The sequence below is a fragment of the Panthera onca genome, chromosome B4 (genome assembly GCF_046562875.1).
Source record: "Panthera onca isolate mPanOnc1 chromosome B4, mPanOnc1 haplotype 2, whole genome shotgun sequence".
NCBI lineage: Eukaryota > Metazoa > Chordata > Mammalia > Carnivora > Felidae > Panthera > Panthera onca.
Window position 1 is genome coordinate 126574848 of NC_138345.1, and position 19015 is coordinate 126593862.

Below are 19015 nucleotides of genomic sequence, written 5' to 3' on the forward strand. Positions count from 1 at the left end.
GCTCTCAGAAGTGTCGTGCCCACAGGAGCACCAAATGTCTGTCTGCTGTTGCCCATCAGAGCCTCATCCTCTGGCCCCAGAGCCCAGCTGCTTGGCTTCTACCCACTTTCACAGCTTTCCAAGAAAAACTCTTTCAGCTCTGCCATCGCCTGGGCTGGAATTCTGATTTGAGAGACCAGGCTTCTGTTGGTTCCATAACCAGCTTCCTGCCTATACGTTGCTGGTTACTTATGTGCCCCTCCAGGCTCTCTTCCCTTAGGGCAATTTATCTTCCAAGAGGCTGCGGGGTCATTTATGCGGATTGACCCATCAGCCCCCACACCCTCCTGCAGACCAGTCGGACTCTGAGACCCCTCAGCTGGAAGCTCTACTCTGTCAGCAGAGGCTGACCAATCTCCTGAGCCCCGGCCCATGGACTCCGCAATGGCATATGTTTTGGGAGACTTGGGATTTAGCCCTCAAACACTTCACCAGAGTTTTTCAAAGGCCACGCCCTGAGGTAGATTCTAGATAAGTGCCTTTATGGAGGGACTGTGGTGTAGTGACAAAGAACATGAGCCCTGGAGGCCTAGTTGGAGTCACAGCCTGCTACTTCCTGAGTGACACCTGGGCCAATTGCCCCTTGCCTTGATTTTCCCACCTCTGAAGTGGGTGTATGTCCCATATGGTTCTTATGTAATTAAACTGGAAAGTGTATAAGTGGCCTGGTAGCAGGTTCTCATTGTATCGTGGTTCCCAGTTCTGCTGCCACTTCCATCTACCTCATATCATCCTCCTCATCAGAAAAGTCAACACATTGTCATTGTGCCCAATCCCACCCTGGACCCGCCATCCTGTTGTTTTCTTCCAGACTCCTGCTCAGCATTGGCCGACTGGGCTCTTACATTGCCAGTGCTTAGAGCTGCCCCTTACGAGACAGACTGACATGACCAGCCTAGAAGCAGGCTTCTGGCTTCCTTTTTCCCTCCCTCCCAAGGAGCCTGTTTCTAAAAGATGAAAGGGTAGAGAGAAGAGGGAAGAAGAAGCAGTTAAGGACCTAACTGCACCCCAAACACATGCCTGGGGTGAGCAGCTTTGTAGCATTGATTCCTAATGATGTCAACCCCAGCATGAAGCTGCAAGTCAGGCACTGGGTCAGGGCATGGGCTGGACTGTCCCTGCATGTCCCAGGCACCCACCTTCCCGTCTCGCCATCCAGAGAGAAGGAAGAGCAGTGAGCCTAAGAGAGCTGCTTATTTGGTGCCAACAGTGTGCCAGGCATTTCCTCATTCTGCGTGTGACCCTCACAACCACCTGATGGGGGCATATCACTTCCCACCAGAGAGGTTAAGCAACTTGCTGGGCTGTGCACAGATGAGTGGCAGAGCTGGGATTTGAATCCCTTCCCCTGCCTCTTACCTAACTTTGAGCACTGGTTCTCCATATTTTCCACCTGCAGGTCCCTTTGGGGTCTTCCCTGTCCACCTACTTCTAAAAGAGAATTTCCTTCTCTGACTCTTTTTTTTTTTTTTTTTTTTTTTTTTTTTCAGTTTCTTGGGCATATTTTCCTGCTGTGGGGAATGGATGGAGACAGGAGGGTCAGGCTCTGAGCTAGGCATGGTAAGATGCAGGGGGGAGTAGGGAAGCAACCCCCCACTACTCTCTGTTCAACCCCTGCATCTGCTTGCTGTCCAGATATTAAGCGTAGTGGGTTGTACTCTGGTTAGGTTGACCTGCTAAGGCCTCAGGACTCTGACAACATGGAAGTTTCTTTTCCTCTGAAAACCCCTATAAGAAATAGTGGCCACTTGGAATCTTGTCTCAAGAAGGATTTAGAGGCTACATCTACACTTAGTGCATGAGAGCTCTGCAATTGATTAACCATGTCTGCCATGGACATGGAATGGAAAGGGGAATATTTGCCATTTCTACCCTTAGCTGAGACCTCATCTCCATAGTTGACTCCCCTAAGGGGGATGAATGGCCCTGTTGTCAATCTTTTGAGGAAGTGGCCTCACTTTCTTGGCTTTGGACTTTAGGTCGAAGTGTCATGTTAAAAGATACAGCTGGATGACAAAGAAGTGGTAGACTCTGCAGGCCTGGTTTCAGCTGGGCAGTGAAGGATTGGGGATGGGGAAGACAGTCTCCTTCCCTCACTAGGGGCTGCCTGGACAGAGTAGAGGGACAGTAAATTCCAGCAGGAGTTGATGTTTCAGTCTTAGTGTGAGAGCAGAATTCCTTCTTCAACGTCTTTTCTCTTAAGGCCTTCAGCTGATTAGATGAGGCTCGCCACCCACATTTTGGAAGATAGTCTGCTTTTCTCAGAAGTTACTGATTTAAAGGTTAAAGGATAATGTGAAAAATACCTTCACAACAACCTACAGATTACTGTTTAATCCAACAACTGGGTACCATAGCCTCACCCAGTTGACACATAAAATTAATCATCACAAATATATCAGTTGAGTGTTTCCCAAAGTGTGCAACACATGCTACTGGATGAGTGGAACAGAGAAGTACATTCAATAACATGGGTCATGGAGTGATCCTTTTAAATTCTATTTTATTCACTCATATGTGGAATTTAAGAAACAAAACAGATGGATATATGGGCAGGAAAAAAAAAGGAGAGAGAGAGAAGCAAACCCTAAGAGATTTTTTTTTCCCATGAGAGACTCTTAACGATAGAGAACAAACTAAGGGTTGATGGAGGGAGGTGGGTGGGGGATGGGCTAGATGGGGGATGGGTATTAAGGAGGGCACTTGTGAGGAGCACCAGGTGTTGTATGTAATTGATGAATCACTGAATTCTACTCCTGAAACCAATAGTACACTATATGTTAACTAACTAGAATTTAAATAAAAATTTGGAGGAAAAAATAAAAAATGAAAAATTCTATTTTAATTCTCCTTGCTTCAAGAAGAAAGGCTCTATTTGGTATGAACCCCTAACACTTCTCTAACACTTGTTGTTTATAACAAAAAAAAAAAAAAAAACAGTATGAGAATTCAGCTATAAATTAATTACATGGTTTTGTTTTCGTTGAATTAACTTTTATAGTGATCTTCTGTTTATGGCAAGGGATACTGATCATCCATTTATAAGTGACAGAACATTTCCTTCAGACCCATACTTAAAAAAACTAAATGAATCCATTTAAAATTAAGTAAATGATGGCACAGATGATGCTTGGATGTAGTTGCACTTGAGAAGGTGGTATAAAATGGCCCAAGTTTGGGGAACACCATCTCAGCCTAGAAAAGACAGGAATTTCAGACCCAGCCAGCCTCCCCACAGGAAGATCCTCCCTGTGCGGCCAGCCTGGGGGCATGCAGATTGGTCTGATGAAGGAGAAGGCTCCTTCCCTTTGGAGAAAGCAGGGGAAAGACTAGAGTGTTCCCAGGACTTGCTAGTGCTGGGAAGAGTAAGACAAAGCCCCCGCCCTCAAGGAGCATGGTTCAGTGCATGGATTCTGGAGCCAGACTACCTGAGTTCAAATCCTTGCTCTGCCACGTATGGCTGCTGTGTACCCTTGAAAAGTTGTTTGACCTCTTTGGGCCTCTGTTTCCTCATCTGTAAAATGGGTATATGAAGGTACCCACTTTAGGGTGCTATGAGGATTAATTGAAGTACAATATAGTAAGTGTCATTTAAGACTGAGTTTCTATCATTGGGAAAGACTGACAAAGAAATGGCAATCCTAACACAGTGCTCTAAATGCTGTGATAAGAAAGTATAGTGTGATAAACACACAGGGAGTGGGAGAGATTCCAGGAGGACTTCTTTGAGAAGTTAATACATAAGCTCATACCTGGATGATCAGTAGGAATTAGCCTGGAGAGGAGGAGAAAAAGAATATTCTAGATAGAGGGAATAGCATATGCACAGGCTCAGAGGCAAGAGACAGTGTAGTCCATGGCTATACTTGTGACTGCAGGGAAGACAGTACTGGCTACAGCAAAGGATGCGACAGAAGGTGTGTCCCAAGGTGATGTACACAAAGGGCTTCCTGTGCCTTGTTAGAAGCAGTGGGTTCCAGAAGGGCAGGACTCAAATTATCTTAGCAGCCCTCTGTGCTTCAAGTGCAGCCCAAACCTGGCAAGCGGGGACAGTCATGTGGTGACTGAACAGATGCTTTCCTCTCTACTCGATGTGAGACCTGGAGGTCCCAGAGGACCACTCCAGTTGAATGAGGGAGTCCCAGGATTAAGAATCTCTGCAGAGGGGCGCCTGGGTGGCTCAGTCAGTTAAGCATCTGGCTTCGGCTCAGGGTGATCTGGCAGTTTGTGGGTTCGAGCCCTGCATCGGGCTCTGTGCTGACAGCTCAGGGCCTGGAGACTGCTTTGGATTCTGTCTCCCCCCTCTCTCTGCCCCTCCCCCACTTGTTCTCTCTCTCTCCCTCTCTCTTTCTCTCTCTCTCTCTCTCTCAAAAATAAACATTAAGAATTTTTTTTCAAAAAAGGAATCTCTGCAGAGATATTCAGCACATCTTCTGTGCAAGTCATGGCTGCCTTGACAAGGATCTGAAATCTTACTTCTGTCCACAGGTGACCTGGTGTCCCGAGCAATGCATCACCTGCAGCCCCTCAATGCCAAGCACCATGGCAACGGCACCCCCCTGCACCACAAGCAGGGGGCGCTCTACTGGGAGCCAGAGGCCCTGTACACCCTTTGCTATTTCATGCACTGCCCGCAAATGGAATGGGAAAATCCCAACGTGGAGCCTTCCAAAGTCAACCTCCAGGTGGAAAGGTAAGATCTGCCTTGGCTCCGGATGGCCAAAGAGAGGAACTCCTCTGGCCAACACCGCCTTGCAGTGGGTGGGTGCTTTCTCCAGAGTGGCAGAGGGGTACCAGAGGGGAGCCATGCTGGTGGTCACAACTGCACAGTGCCCAGAAACTCGCTGGAGGGGTCCAGGTTGGAATCTTGTGCTCCAAGGGGTGTCTGAGACCCAGGTGGGGTCTTTGAAATGGGTTTGCATAGGGTTGATCCAGTTTGGGTTAAAAACGGCCTGGGTCAGAAAGGTGGATTTGCAGATTCTGAAGGCGTAAAGGACTCTGCTGTGCAGGGTGGCTCCCTTGTGAAGGCAGCTATGGGGGAGACCAGCTCCTTGGGTGGGAGGTGTCTTCATTTCCTCCTGGCTGTCCTGGGGACTCCCTTGGGGAACCGTAAACACCTGCTCAGCTGAAGTGGGTCCTGAGGGGGCCAGGAGACTGGCTGGCTCAAGCAGAATTAAGGGAAAGGGAAGAAGGGAGGGTTTCCGGGGGGGGACACTTCCTCAGACACAGCTTCTGACCCTCCCAAGCACATTCCCTCCACTTCTCTGTGCCTCAACTTCCCTTTCTGTAAACCAGTGGCTGAACTAAGTTGTTCCCAGGTCCCCTTCTGTCTGGAAAGCCCCAGGACGGTTTCACCCTCTCAGAGGCAGAGTATCAGAAACCACACTGGGAACACCCCACAGAGCCCATCTCCCCACAGCACCTCACAAGTCGGGCTCTGCCTCCACATGAGCCTGTTTGCTGCAACTACTCTCGTAGTGACCCATTTATCAAAAGAGTGGTTAAGAGAGTGGGCTCAGTGATCCAGAGAGTGGGTTCAAATCCTGGCTCTTCCAATTAAAAGTCAGAGGACGGGGAGGGCCTTGGTAAAGTTCCCTAACCTATCCATGCCTCAGTTTCTTCATCTGAAAAATGCGGCTACCAAAAGTAAATCCTTCATAAGGCTGTTGGAGGAGTGAGTGAATTGAACAGTGCCCAGCACACGGTAAATGCTCACTTTTGCTTCTGTTGTAGATACTATCTGCATTTTGGTGGACTTAATGCAATTTTCTTTTCTCTGTTAAATGGTTCCAAGCAATTTTGAAATGCTCATTGGCTGCTTTGCTGCTGCAGGAGTGGACTGGGGCTTACTTGGGCTTCCTTTTACAACCACGTCTCTTGGCTTTCATTTCAGGGAAGAGAATGGAGCACAAGTTAGACGAAAGTTGCTGAGTTTTTGTTCCTGTTTTGTTTTTAAGAATCTCAAGTTAGCATGAATATTTCAATCCAGTCTGGAGTTAGCTTCATCAGGCATCCCACGGTCTAGGCCAAATCAGTGGGTACCCTACATGTATTTGCACATGCCGAAGATGCCCGAATTCAGGGGGCCAAATGCTCCTTGTCCCTGGGCAGAAAATAACTTCAGTCAGAGACACCAGGAGTGCTTTCTGTGAATGTGCAACCTTAGTGCTGAGAGAATGGGAGCCAGCAGCCTCGGCCTGTGGGGCATCTAGCTCTTAGGCATACCCCCCTGACAGCCTGTGGGACAGTGAGCATCTCTGACTTACCTCCCGCCAACATGCACTTGACCCCCAGATGACTCCCTTCCAACTCCAGCTAGACAGCACCTCCTCTCAGCCGCAGAACCTCCTCGTCCTAGTCAGCCTCAGTTTCCCCATCAAGTCTCACACTCTCAGACTGGTTCTTCTCATCACACCTTATTCTTTTCCACATAACACTTACTACAGTTGATAATCATAATTTCGTTACGTGTTCGTTTATTGCCCGTCAGCTTCATGAGGGCAGAGAACACATCTGTTATGGTTGTCCCTCCACACCCAATGCCACGCTCAACATCTGGTGCTAGGTGGGGAGTCAGTAAATTTTTGTAGAGAGAACGAACGAACCCATCGACCTAGCTGCCCGTGGAACATGTCCCTTTGTGCGTGCTCACAACTACCCCACATCTGAAGTTATCATCTTTTCTCTGAAACCAGCTGTCCTTCCTTTCTCCCTCATCTCTAAGGGTGGCATCACCACCAACCCAGAAAAGTGGGCCTCGCCCCACACTCTTTCCTCCCCCTCACCCCGTCCTGCAGCCACTGGTCAATGTGTGTTACTGATGCCGCACCCGCAACATCTCTCATTGCTCTCTCCCTTCCTTCCCAGATTGCTGCCACTGTGTGGTTGGGTACCTTGTTCTCTCTTACTTCTGTACTGCATTGGATTTCTAAATGGTCTCCCAGGATGTAAGGCTTAATATCCTCTGACCAGCTCCATCGTCCTCATAGCCATCAGACTGAAACTTCTAGAATAGGAATCTCATCATGTAATGTACTCCCTGCCCCCACACAACACCCGTGCATGGCCCCATTACATCTTCCCTTACACGGCTTCCACCTTCTCTTCTGGAATCCCTTTCAGAATTCAGAGTGTAGCTGGAGTGGCTATAAGTCTGGGAGACCATCTGAGGTTTCCAGACTTTCTGGGACAAGATGTGAAGATGCGTGAGCTTTGAGGGAGAACAGAGTAAAGAGAAGATGGCCCAAAATGCTATGGAGTCACTTCTGTCTCCGTCTTTCCCTTCTTCTTTGGTTGGTTTTTCAGAGGTCATCACAAAATGCCGAGTGGAACTTGACATTTTTTGAGTTGTGTTACTTTGGTCCTCTGGAAAGAATATGGATTTGGAAACTAGGCTGACCTTTGGCTTTGGGATGCTTTGGCTTTGCATTCCAGCCCTGCTTCTTCTGGATCTGAGACCTTTTTTAAAAAAAAAAAATATGAAATTTATTGTCAAATTGGTTTCCATACAACACCCAGTGCTCATCCCGACAGGTGCCCTCCTCAATGCCCATCACCCACTTTCCCCTCCTGCCCACCCCCAGTTTATTCTCAGTATTTAAGAGTCTCTTACGGTTTGCCTCCTTCCATCTCTGTAACTTTTTTCCCCCTTCTCCTCCCCCATGGTCTTCTGTTGAGTTTCTCAGGATCCACATATGAGTGAAAACATACGGTATCTGTCTTTCTCTGCCTGACTTATTTCACATAGCATAACACTCTCCAGTTCCATCCATGTTGCTGCAAATGGCCAGATTTCATTCTTTCTCATTGCCAAGTAGTATTCCATTGTATAAATAAACCACATCTTCTTTATCCATTAATCAGTTGATGGACATTTAGGCTCTTTCCATAATGTGGCTATTGTTGAAAGTGCTGCTATAAACATTGGGGTACAAGTGCCCCCTGTATCCCTTGGGTAAATTCCTAGCAGTGCTATTGCTGGGTCATAGGGTAGATCTATTTTTAATTTTTTGAGGAACCTCCACACTGTTTTCCAGAGTGGCTGCACCAGTTTGCATTCCCACCAACAGTGCAAGAGGGTTCCCGTTTTTCCACATCCTCGCCAACATCTATAGTCTCCTGATTTGTTCATTTTAGCCACTCTGAGTGACGTGAGGTGATATCTCAGTGTGGTTTTGATTTGTGTTTCCCTGATGAGGAGTGACGTTGAGCATCTTTTCATGTGCCTGTTGGCCATCTGGATGTCTTCTTTAGAGAAGTGTCTATTCATGTCTTCTGCCCATTTCTTCACTGGATTATCTGAGACCTTGAACAAGCCATTCTTCCTCATTGAACCTCATTGACTGTAAAATGAGAGTGACAGAAGTTTCATGGGACTGGTGTAAGCAGTAAATTCAAAATTGTAGCTAAGACTCTGGTGCCATGGCTGGCACAAAAGGAGCTCTCCTCTCACCCCCCAAAAGAGCAGCTGATACCATACATCTTTTTATTAGGGGGAGCCTCCAAAATGTTGTTACCATTGTCCCTGCAGAAACCTGTGTGTGTATTTCTTCTAGACAGAAAGCTATTTCTCCTGCTCCCTGATGGAATAGGCCTTGGCATTTAGCATCTGAAATCACACATGGAAGGGCTTCAGAGGAGAGATGACTTCTGTTTTCAGTGAAGGGTTTACACCAGCTCCATACCAAAACTTCTAAATAAGAAGTTTCCAGTGGGATATGGACTCTAATTTGGAGTTGTTTTTCTCTCTGTATTTCTCTCTCCTAACTCCCAAAATCAAACAACATTTCCTTAACTCTTTATTTTTATTCTGGCAATGTCAAGTAGGGCCATGGTGCTTATATGGTTTTTCACTAGACTATATTCTTCAGAAAAGGGACTGAATATTATTTGCTTTTGTCCATGCCCAGCAGAAAGCCAGAAACATTTGTTGACTGAAATATGGATTGTTTTATACCTCAAATCATCTCTGCTTGTCAAAAGAGCCTTCCTTGGCTGGAGTATTTGGAAGTAGGCCTACATGCACTATTTTACTCTTTCATGTGGGCATAGCTTTAGAGTTGCTACATTTGTTTTGGATAGTTTCATTTTTCACTGCGGGATTTTTGAAGGAGCTCAGTGCCAGTGTGAAATTTCTATAGTTTAAGTTTTTCCAGAACTTTGGCAACTAGTTTTTGAGCTTCTAAAATCTTTCCGAGCAGCTCTTTGGGTCACTGGAAGCATGTACCAGGAACAGGTCCTGTAAAGAGCTGGAGGTCCAGAGTGAGACAGACAGGCGTGACCCAGACCACATGGAGTAGAGACTAAGACTAAAAGGTCAGACTTAGAATCTTATTCAAGTCAAGTGTTGGCAAATTCAACATGGAGAAGGAAGAGGAGGAAAACATTCTGTATCAAGGAGAATCCAATCTTTGATATCACTGAATCTGATATGTGCCAAAGCCTGGTCACTGGAGATTTATGATGCTCTGTGAAATACAGTGCTGACCTTCCAAGTGCCTCCAGGAAGACAGTAGCTTCAGATTCCATCGAAAAAAATAAATTGCTGTTAATTATGGTACCCAGCCTTAGTTTGTGACCTAATTTTTTTAATCCCTTAATTCAATTTATAATAAAGCTCCCTGAGGGAAACAATCTGCCTCTTATATGTTTTTCTAGAACCCAACATAGTATTTTGGGACATTACACAGGCTTAACAAGTGTTTGTTAAGTTAGTTAAAAATAAATACAACCAATGTCATCAACAAAGCCTGTTTTGTATTGGAGCATCAGATGTTTTACAAAGAAATCTTAGTTCAGATGTCATCTTTATTTCTGGCTTTCATTTATTCAATATTTATCCAATATTTTGAAGAATTTTCTAAGAAATAGGTAATTCTACTTAATTTTTTCCTAGGACAGAATCTTCAATAATTTAAATTCAATATCAGAATAAACATATCATACTGTCAATCAATAAATAAAATCTTTCAGGTACTTCAGATATTTTTACTCAAAAAACTCAGATAAGTTTTTGTAAGATTTATGATTAGGCAATATTTGTTTTATTATATGTTTATATATAATTATATACTTATGATAAGGCAATGTTTATTTTGTAAGATTTATGATTAGGCAGTATTTATTTTAGTAATGATAAGTGTAAACATCTTAATGTAAATGTAAAAAACTAAGATCTGAGGCTACTGAATTTAAATAGAATCATCTTAAGTCTGGGACAAGGTTTTCCTCCCCTACATCATTACTGGAAATATCAGTGATTCCTAGATGTGTTTGGCCATGGATGATTTCAGTAATGGCCAAAAAATGAAAAAAAAAAATAGCAGGATAAATTGGACTATTTTGTTGCCTGAGGTAGCTGGCAATGCCTGAGAGGTACAGAGATGTGTTTTAACCAGAAGACTAGACAATTAGGTAGTTCTGTCCTCCCCCAGTCTCACTGAAAGCAAACAAAAACATATACTTAGGCAATCCCTTTTGCAAGCAGAACTGTATAAACAGATGTGGTTCACTGTCTACCAGGGAAGCTGGTAGACCTAAAACCTAAACATGAGTATATGAGACCTAAAACATGAGTATATAATCACCAATCACCAACTGTTTGAAAGAAATGAAACCATCTTAACAAATGAAGAATTTACACTTGAAGAAACAGAGCTAATAAAGCAAACATAACAGACATTAGAAGTTAATGGTACCCGAATACATCTTCCAAGACACTCACCCTACCAAAGGATCACTCCAACACATCAGTTCTTGATGCTTTCTCATCTGTGGCATATATGACAGGTGATAGTCTAAGGTTAACATACTCCAGTGGACATAGCCAGGGTTGTGTAGAATTCCAAGCACTCTGTTGTAACTCTTCCTCATTCCTTCCCGCTAAGGAGTGTATATCAGAATGCAAGTGGACAGAGATATCCTTGACACAAACAGCATTATTAGTAAAAATACTGTGTTGCAAAGGTTAAACCTACTATGACTGCTTAAAGCAGAAAGATGACCTCTGGGAGGCCCAGTTTAGGTAGATCCTTTCCTCTTCCGCATCAGAATTAGACGTTGGGTTAATTCTCTAGCTCTTTTCTCCTGGAAATATGATAAAAATTTCAGTATCAACTACATTACTAAGCAGCATTGCTTATGGTTAGAGTAACTCTAGATTGGTAAAATTGATCTAACCTGCTAGTACTATAAATATTTGATAAATCTCCAGAGCTTTGGGCCTCCCTGATTTCATTGGCTCTTGTCGCTGACAGTGTCCTTGCATGGACCTTGGAAACTATATTTGTGGAGTTGCTACAAGAGAAAGTGGGGTTCATAAACCAGGATAGTTCTCACAGTCACCCAAGTGGATCTCATCTACTTTCACCTGAGTGTCACCTGGGCAGAAGATAGCTCTAGGATGGATGGGTGAATTGCTATAAGGACTCCTACTGAAAGGAACATCTGATGCTATCCTGCTGGGCCATGTGTGGCTTATGATAGTCCCATGAATCTAAATGTTTAGTAGAGCTTAAGAAGACTTCTGATGGGTGTTAAAGCCAGAAAAGCAGGCTTTGGGGCTGCACAACCTAGAGCAGTGTCCAAGTTGTACCCCAGGACTGCTTCAGCAGATACCTCACACCACCAAGGCTGGGCATTGGACACTCCTGGCAGGATCTGTGTCACAGTTACCCATGAAAGCTGAATGTCTCTACCAACACCCTTGTCAGCTTCATGTTCTATCTATGTCATACTACTTGCTTCCAAATCAGTGGTGCCTGGGTTATATGCCTGCACCCTAGCTGCAAAGGAGTCTGGGAAGTTGAATTTCTACCTTGTTGAACCATGGACTAATAATATGGGAAATTCTCTAAACACAGTAAGGTCATCAGTGTTTCCAGGCAGCCGCAAAATTTGACAGTTTCACCACACTCTTCTAATTTATTTGTTTTTGTATAAATAACACACAAGTGAATCACGTGTTCAGCTGAGTACTTCTGACCATTGTTAGCCACACATCTCACAACTGATTGGCTTACACACCACAACTGAGAACCAAAATACTGCCTCAACATTAGGACTCCTTAGCCTAACACTCTGGGAACCTTGATAGCAAGGAGGAGAGAGGACTGTTCCTGACATCCTAAGCAGGGATGCAGAATGCATTTTCCCAGAGGAGGAATGCTACTTCCTCATCTTCCCAAGACCAGTGATCATGTCCGGCACAAAAGTCCCATCAAATGCCCAGCCCAGTACTGCTGAGTCCTGGAGAAATCCAGAGTCAATGGACAAATGGAGACACGTGGAGAGGGGGAGACCTGTTTTCTGCAGCGCTGTATGTGGGCTTTGGTGGATTGGCCTGGAATCCCAATACCCATATAAATGGTTCTAAGAGGGAAAACATGCATGTTGAATACTAAACAATTAACTGGAGAGACAAAGTTTTAAAACAGGATCCATTCGTAACTTGAGCATTGCTGCATCTGGCACAAGATGAAAGCAACTCTAATCCCAATATTTTTCAAACTGTGGGTTACAGCCTGTTAATGGGCCATTAAATCAGTGCAGTGGAGAGATTGGCAAACTATGCCCCAAAGGCCAAATCTGGCCCACTGCCTGTTTTTATAAAGTTTTATTGGGACACAGCCATACCTATTTGTTTACGTATTATTTATGGCTGCTTTTGCATTTTTGATTAGCTGTGTCAGATGGCTCACACAGCTGAAAATATTCTTTGGCCCTTTCCAGTAAAAGTTTTTTTGACCCCTAATGTTGTGGGTTGTGACCTAAATTTTTAATAAATGAACTATAGTAGGAAAAAAAAAAGTTTTCATGAGGTAAAGTAAGTATGTTTTGTGGAACTTTTTTTTTTAAGTTATATGAATTTAACTAGAGTTGATTGATTTGCTTAAGGTCATGTAACTAAAGTTGTAGAGCTAGTGTCTGAACCCTTGGAGTCAGGTGCTGGTCTGTGCTCACATTCATTAGGCTGTTCTGCTACCGATGGGATTTGATTTAGAAGAAATAACATTTGGAAGCCTCATCCCTAATCCCTAGAATTTGTTTCATCATCTTCATGAATGTTTATTCTATATAAAACTAATATGTACATGCATTAAATAAAACATGGTAACTACAAAAAAAATTAAAAAGACACTTTGAATCACCCATAAGCACCATGACCATATAGGGTATATATTCTGTATCTATATCCAAGTTGTTTTGTTATTTCACAAAATAAGGACCATATAGTACCTGCAGTTTTGTTGATCTATGTCATTGAGTAGACTTCAAAAGCATGATTTTTCAAGGGACTCTTCCATCATTGGACATTTAAAGTTGAGAGAACTCCAAGAACAGGCATGTTGAACATGTTTTATGATGAAGAAGGTGAAACTGAGCCCCAGCGGGATGAGTGGACTTGTCTGGGGTCATAAATGCACTTGCAGTGGATTTGCAAGGCAGTGCCTCAGTGCCTTTGCACATGCTTTGCCTTCTTCCCAGAACACTGCCTCCCCTCTGTCATCTGGCTCACTGAGTCAGTTCATCATCCAGTACTGATTTTAGGCATCACCTCCCCCAGGAACCCTTCCCTACCGCCTCAGGCCATGTAGGTGTTGAGGGCCTACCTCAGTGCATAGCATATAGTAAGTGCTCAATAAATGCTTGCAGAACTGAACAGAACTGGGTCTGAAACCCAAGTGTTCCAACTTCTGGCCCAGAGAGCTGTGGTGACAGTGTCAACTCAGGCAGCCCTCAGCTTGGCACCCGTTATACGCTTCACATGCTCCAGGCCTCAGTTTCCTCAGCTGCAAACAAATAATAATTCCTACTTCATGGGGCTGTTTCGATGGCTAATGAACTAACTTATGTCAGTGCCATATACACTCACTGGCCCATAGCAGAGAATCCATAAATGGTGGGGATTATTACTCTCTTAATTCAGGTTGACGTCTTATAGATATGTTCATCTATATAAGGCACTTAAAGTCCAGCATACATTAGGCTCTTTATAGATAATGCCCATTATTATTCTGTCATGGTGCTTGTAACCTGAACATACAATGTAACAGGGCTTCTCAAACTGTAATCACTAATGTGCATTGGAATCCCCTGGGATCTCCTTAAAATGCAGATTCTATCCATAGGTCTGGGGAGGGCCCAAGATGTTTCATTTCTAACAAGCTCCCAGGTGAGGTGATGCTGCTGGTCATGGGCCACGCTGTGAATAACAACACATCGTAGTTTTCTGTGTGTTTGTCATTCATTTCCCCAACTTACTCCACCCCCCATTTTTAAGTTACATAAGGGCAAGAAATAAGCTTTTATGGCGATTTTTGTCTCTCTGGTCGAGCTTGGCACACAATAGGCTTTGGGGGCTGCATTGAGCCTCATGAGATGCTGGAACCCTGTGCCATTTGACGACATGAGCGGATCCCAGAGGTCAGACATGGCCAGCCTGCAGAACTTTGGGGCTGCAACAGCCAAGGAAAGACACTGAGTGTCTGAATATAATGATCATCTTCAGCCTAACAAGGTGGCTCCTCTAAGGTGGCTCAGGGATAGCAAATTAGCGACAAGCGTGCAAGGGAAAGGTGAGGCGGGATTTCACAGGTGTCCAGTCTGGAGAGAGGCAGCAGGGCAAATCTGAAAGCTCACCGGCTTAACACTGTTGAACACCTCTAGCCTCCAGGGCCTGCCAAATGGCTTCGACTCAGGAGTTACCTGGTTGTTGTTGTTGTTTTAAGTCTATTTATTTATTTTGAGAGAGAGAGCATGAGCAGGGGAGGGGCAGAGAGAGAGAGAATCCCAAACAGGCTTTCGCCGGCAGCACAGAGCCCCAAGTGGGGCTCAAACTCACAAACCGTGAAATCATGACCTGAGCAGAAATCAAGAGTCGGAGGCTCAACTGACTGAGCCATCCAGGCGCCCCTCGACTCAGGAGTTTTTTCCAGCCAAGGAAGAGAGATTGCTCCTGACCACAGGTGACAAGCTGAGGGACTCGAGTTTAAGAACAACCTTCCCTCCCAACATGCAGGGTCAGTCTGATCAGATGCACGCAGCGCAGTTGTTCGTTTGAATATCCAGGCCATTTCTGAACCCCGGTTAACTGGCTGCCCCAGCAGTCCGCTCTGCTCTGACACACCTTCTCTTTGTTTTATTGGAAAAGAAGGAAAACCTCACCTTCGCGCACAGAGACTGGGGAGCTAGCACCATACTATCCAGTGTAGTAACCACCAGCCACGTGTGGCTGTTTGAATTTAAATGAATAAAAATTAAAGAGAAAGCTTCAGCTCCTCAGTACCCCTGTCCTCCTTTCAAATGCTCGATACTTGCCTGTGGCGAGCGGTTCCCGCTCTGGACGGAGCGCCCGGATAGGCTGTCTCCAGCATCACAGAAACTTCTCTTGAACAGCCCTGAACGGGAGACTCAAGGTTGGTAGCAGTCCCCTTTTAGAAAAACAGCCCATGGGGGCGCCTGGGTGGCTCAGTCGGTTAAGCAGCCGACTTCGGCTCAGGTCATGATCTTGCGGTGCGTGGGTTCGAGCCCCGCGTCGGGCTCTGTGCTGACCGCTCAGAGCCTGGAGCCTTTTCGGATTCTGTGTCTCCCTCTCTCTCTGACCTTCCCCCGTTCATGCTCTGTCTCTCTCTGTCTCAAAAATAAATAACCGTTAAAAAAAAATTAAAAAAAAAAAAAGAAAAGAAAAACAGCCCATGGAAACCCGCACTCCCAAAGCAGTACAGTCTCTACAAGAGACCAGGGACCAGCTGACCTGCCGAAGGGCATTCCGCATCCTCTTATTTTGATCACCTTGGAGCCAAAGTGCTTCGAAGCAACCATCACCATCACCACCCCAAATTTTACAAGGTGTTTGGGACGTGCAAGGCTCTCTTCTAAGCTCGTTGGCTCACTGAGTCCTCGCAGAATGTCATGAGCGTGTTAGCACCCTTACACTATTGCTGTCTCTTCCTTCTCTTGAAGAAGGTCAAGCTCAGAGAGGTTGTGTAGCCTGCCCAGGTTACACAGCGAGTCAGGGGCAGACTCTTGCAGGAAGCTTGAGTCCAGAGTTCACGCTCTCAACCGTGTGCATTGCCACAGGGACGGGAAGGACAGGGGGTCCCAGGGGGAGTGCACAGTGTCCCTCTGAAGGTTAAAAACCTGAAAATCTCGAACCAGGGAATGTTCTTGTTTTAATATGCTTCCCCCTCCTCTTCCCTTTTCCTTCCGGTATTTTCCCTGGCTGAGGCCTCAATAAATATTGCTCATATAAGTGGAATAATGATAATCAAATCACTTCATTTGATTAGACAGCAGTTAAACATCTTTGAGAAACATGTTTATCTCCTGGAACGAACTGCTATAAACCCAGAACCTGCCTCTCCAGTCTTCATCTCAGTGCTACTTGAACTTTTCAGTTTTTATTTAATTTTTAAAACTTGTGGGCTTTTTTATTTTTTAGAAAGAGAGAGAGCAAGTGAGGGAGAGGGGCAGAGGAAGAGAGAGAGAGAATCTTAAGCAGGGCTCAATCCTGTGACCCTGGGATCACGACCTCAGCCAAAATCAAGAGTCAAATGCTCAACCGACTGAGCCACCCAGGCCCCCCAAAACTTACTCATTTATCACTGAACTTCTTATTCAGTTGTTCATCCTTCATCCATTTATTCAACGAACATGAATTGAGTGCCCGAGCATAGTAATAGGAAGAGCCAGTGTTGACTGAGTTTTTATATGTGCCAGGCACCATTTTAAGTACTTTACATGAATGAAGTCATTTGTCCCTTGGGATGACCTCATAATGGTAGGTATTATTGTCATCCCCACTTTATAGATGGGGAAAATGAGTCAGAGAGGAGAAGTACCTTGCCCGAGGTCTCAGGGCTCAGTAGTGGCCTCGTGGGGATTCATGCCCAGGAGCCTGGCCACAGAGCCCACTCCCTTAACCTCTACCCGTGGCTGCTGTGTGCCATGCCCTATGCCAGGGAGGGGGGCGACCCAGGGGACCTCGCATGGCTCCCGCCCTATGCAGCTCATTTACCATCAGAGAAAGAAAGGGCAAAGGGTCAGAAGGGACATGCAGATCAACAGCCGAAGGGGATCCGGGAAGGTAGTTTTGGGGCCAGACGGAGGCATGGATGAGATCAGGCAATCCAGGTGGCTCCAAGGTCGGAAGTCTCCCGAGTACCCTAGAGCAGCGAGCGAGACCGCGGCAGGGGCCAGCTGACCTTCAGCTGGCTCACAGAGGTACAGCTGTTACGCCAGCTGTTCAAATGCTGAGTACTTCTCGATGCATTGGTAAAGAACCACTGCCCCAAATGCCCCCACCCCACGTCCCCACCGTCCAGTGCCTGCAGCTAGGCATCCAGGTCCACGGGGGTGGGGGAGGGGCCTGCCTGTATTAAGACCACAGGAGGGGGCGCCTGGGTGGCGCAGTCGGTTAAGCGTCCGACTTCAGCCAGGTCACGATCTCGCCGTCGGTGAGTTCGAGCCCCGCGTCAGGCTCTGGGCTGATGGCTCGGAGCCTGGAGCCTGTTTCCGATTCTGTGTCTCCCTCTCTCTCTGCCCCTCCCCCGTTCATGCTCTGTCTCTCTCTGTCCCAAAAATAAATAAAAAACGTTGAAAAAAAAAAATTTAAAAAAAAAAAAAAAAAAGACCACAGGAGGTAGGCGGTGCCTGGGCCTTACTGATAGTTAAATAATACTTAGAATGTCACTGCTGAGTTGGAAGTGTGTGGGAGCAAATTATGTCCTACAGGTGTTGGGCCTTTGTTCCCTCAATGGTGGGGTTCGTGTGACGGTTGGAACAAAGGGAGAAGGCTTAGCCAGATGCAACGTCCTGCTCAGCCTTCGGGACAGCTGCATCCTCACCGCTGCTGTGGAACCTGTGCCGCACCCCACCCCGAGCAGGACAAGCCCCGCCCCCCCCACCCCCCAGCTTGCTCTCTGTGAAGCCCTCTGTGAGTAATTATAACAACACCCGGAGCCATCGTGTGCCAGGCCCTGGGATGAGCGCCACTTCTGATTGCCCTACTTAAACGTCCCCATCACCCTCTGAGATGCTGTAGTTCTGCCTCGTTTCAGATCAGATGGGGAGAGTGAGGCCGACTGAGTTCAAGGACTTGCCCAAGGTCACACGGCTTAAGCTTGAGAGGGGCCGGGCTGGAAGTTAAGCCCACGCAGGGTGAGTCCCGAGCCCGTGTCCTCTTCATCACCTCCCGCGTGGGAGGCAAAGGCTGGGGCCATTGCCGCGGCAGCGTTCTTTTCTTCCATGTCTGTCTCCACTGCCGAACTGAACTGGTCAGAGGCAGGGACTGGGCTTTGATCAGCTCGTGCTCTCTCTGGCAGGCAGCCAGGGCCTGGCACAGCCGGGTGGGGATATGAAGACCAGTCTGAGTGCAAGGCAGCAGGAACATGGAGCCGGGCCTGATGCAGAGGGCTGGTTGGAAGGTTCCTGCAAGAGTCCCCGAGCGTGTGGCTTGACCGAGTGCCATGTCCCATGTCCCCCAGCAAGAGAGGTCACCAACTGGCCTCCTCCCTTTGCCTGAACAATCCCAGGGGAAGCTATATTAGCCTCCTTGGATTTTTTGGTGCCTCCTCATTTGCCTGAAGCTGCCAGCCTTCTGCATACCCTATGTCTGGGACTTCAGACAGTGTGCTTGAATGTTCTGCGCTACAGGGAAAAAAAAAATTTTTTTTTAAAGAACATTAGTGAAAATTAGCCCTTGAAGCTGCCCAGTGCAAACTGGGGGCTGGCCCAGCATGGCAAGGGCCAGTAGCAGCCGGGGTGCCTGGGAACAGAAAGGCCTGCCAAGAGGGAACGCTCCCCGAGTTCAGCCAGCTTTCAAACCATCTGCCCTGTGCCAAGTTTCCACTCTGTTTTATCCTTTCAGAAACAGTGATATTGACAGCTTCCAGCACATACCTGGGTTTCACACGTTATGGAAAGGAGCAGGGCAGTAGAAATATGGTCATTCGCCTAGGAGACCTAGCATCTGAGT

The 19015-nt window shown here is 46.3% G+C and overlaps 1 protein-coding gene across 3 annotated transcripts in view; it reads left to right on the forward strand.

Annotated features, from left to right (window-relative positions):
* ABTB3 (ankyrin repeat and BTB domain containing 3) overlaps window positions 1-19015 on the forward strand; it is a 315532-nt gene that overhangs the window by 194601 nt on the left and 101916 nt on the right. For all 3 annotated transcript variants that reach the window (XM_078449506.2, XM_078449507.2, XM_078449508.2), the window contains exon 3: window positions 4528-4732. In XM_078449506.2, coding sequence (XP_078305632.1) covers window positions 4528-4732 — 205 coding nt within the window. The remainder of the gene's footprint in view (window positions 1-4527; window positions 4733-19015) is intronic.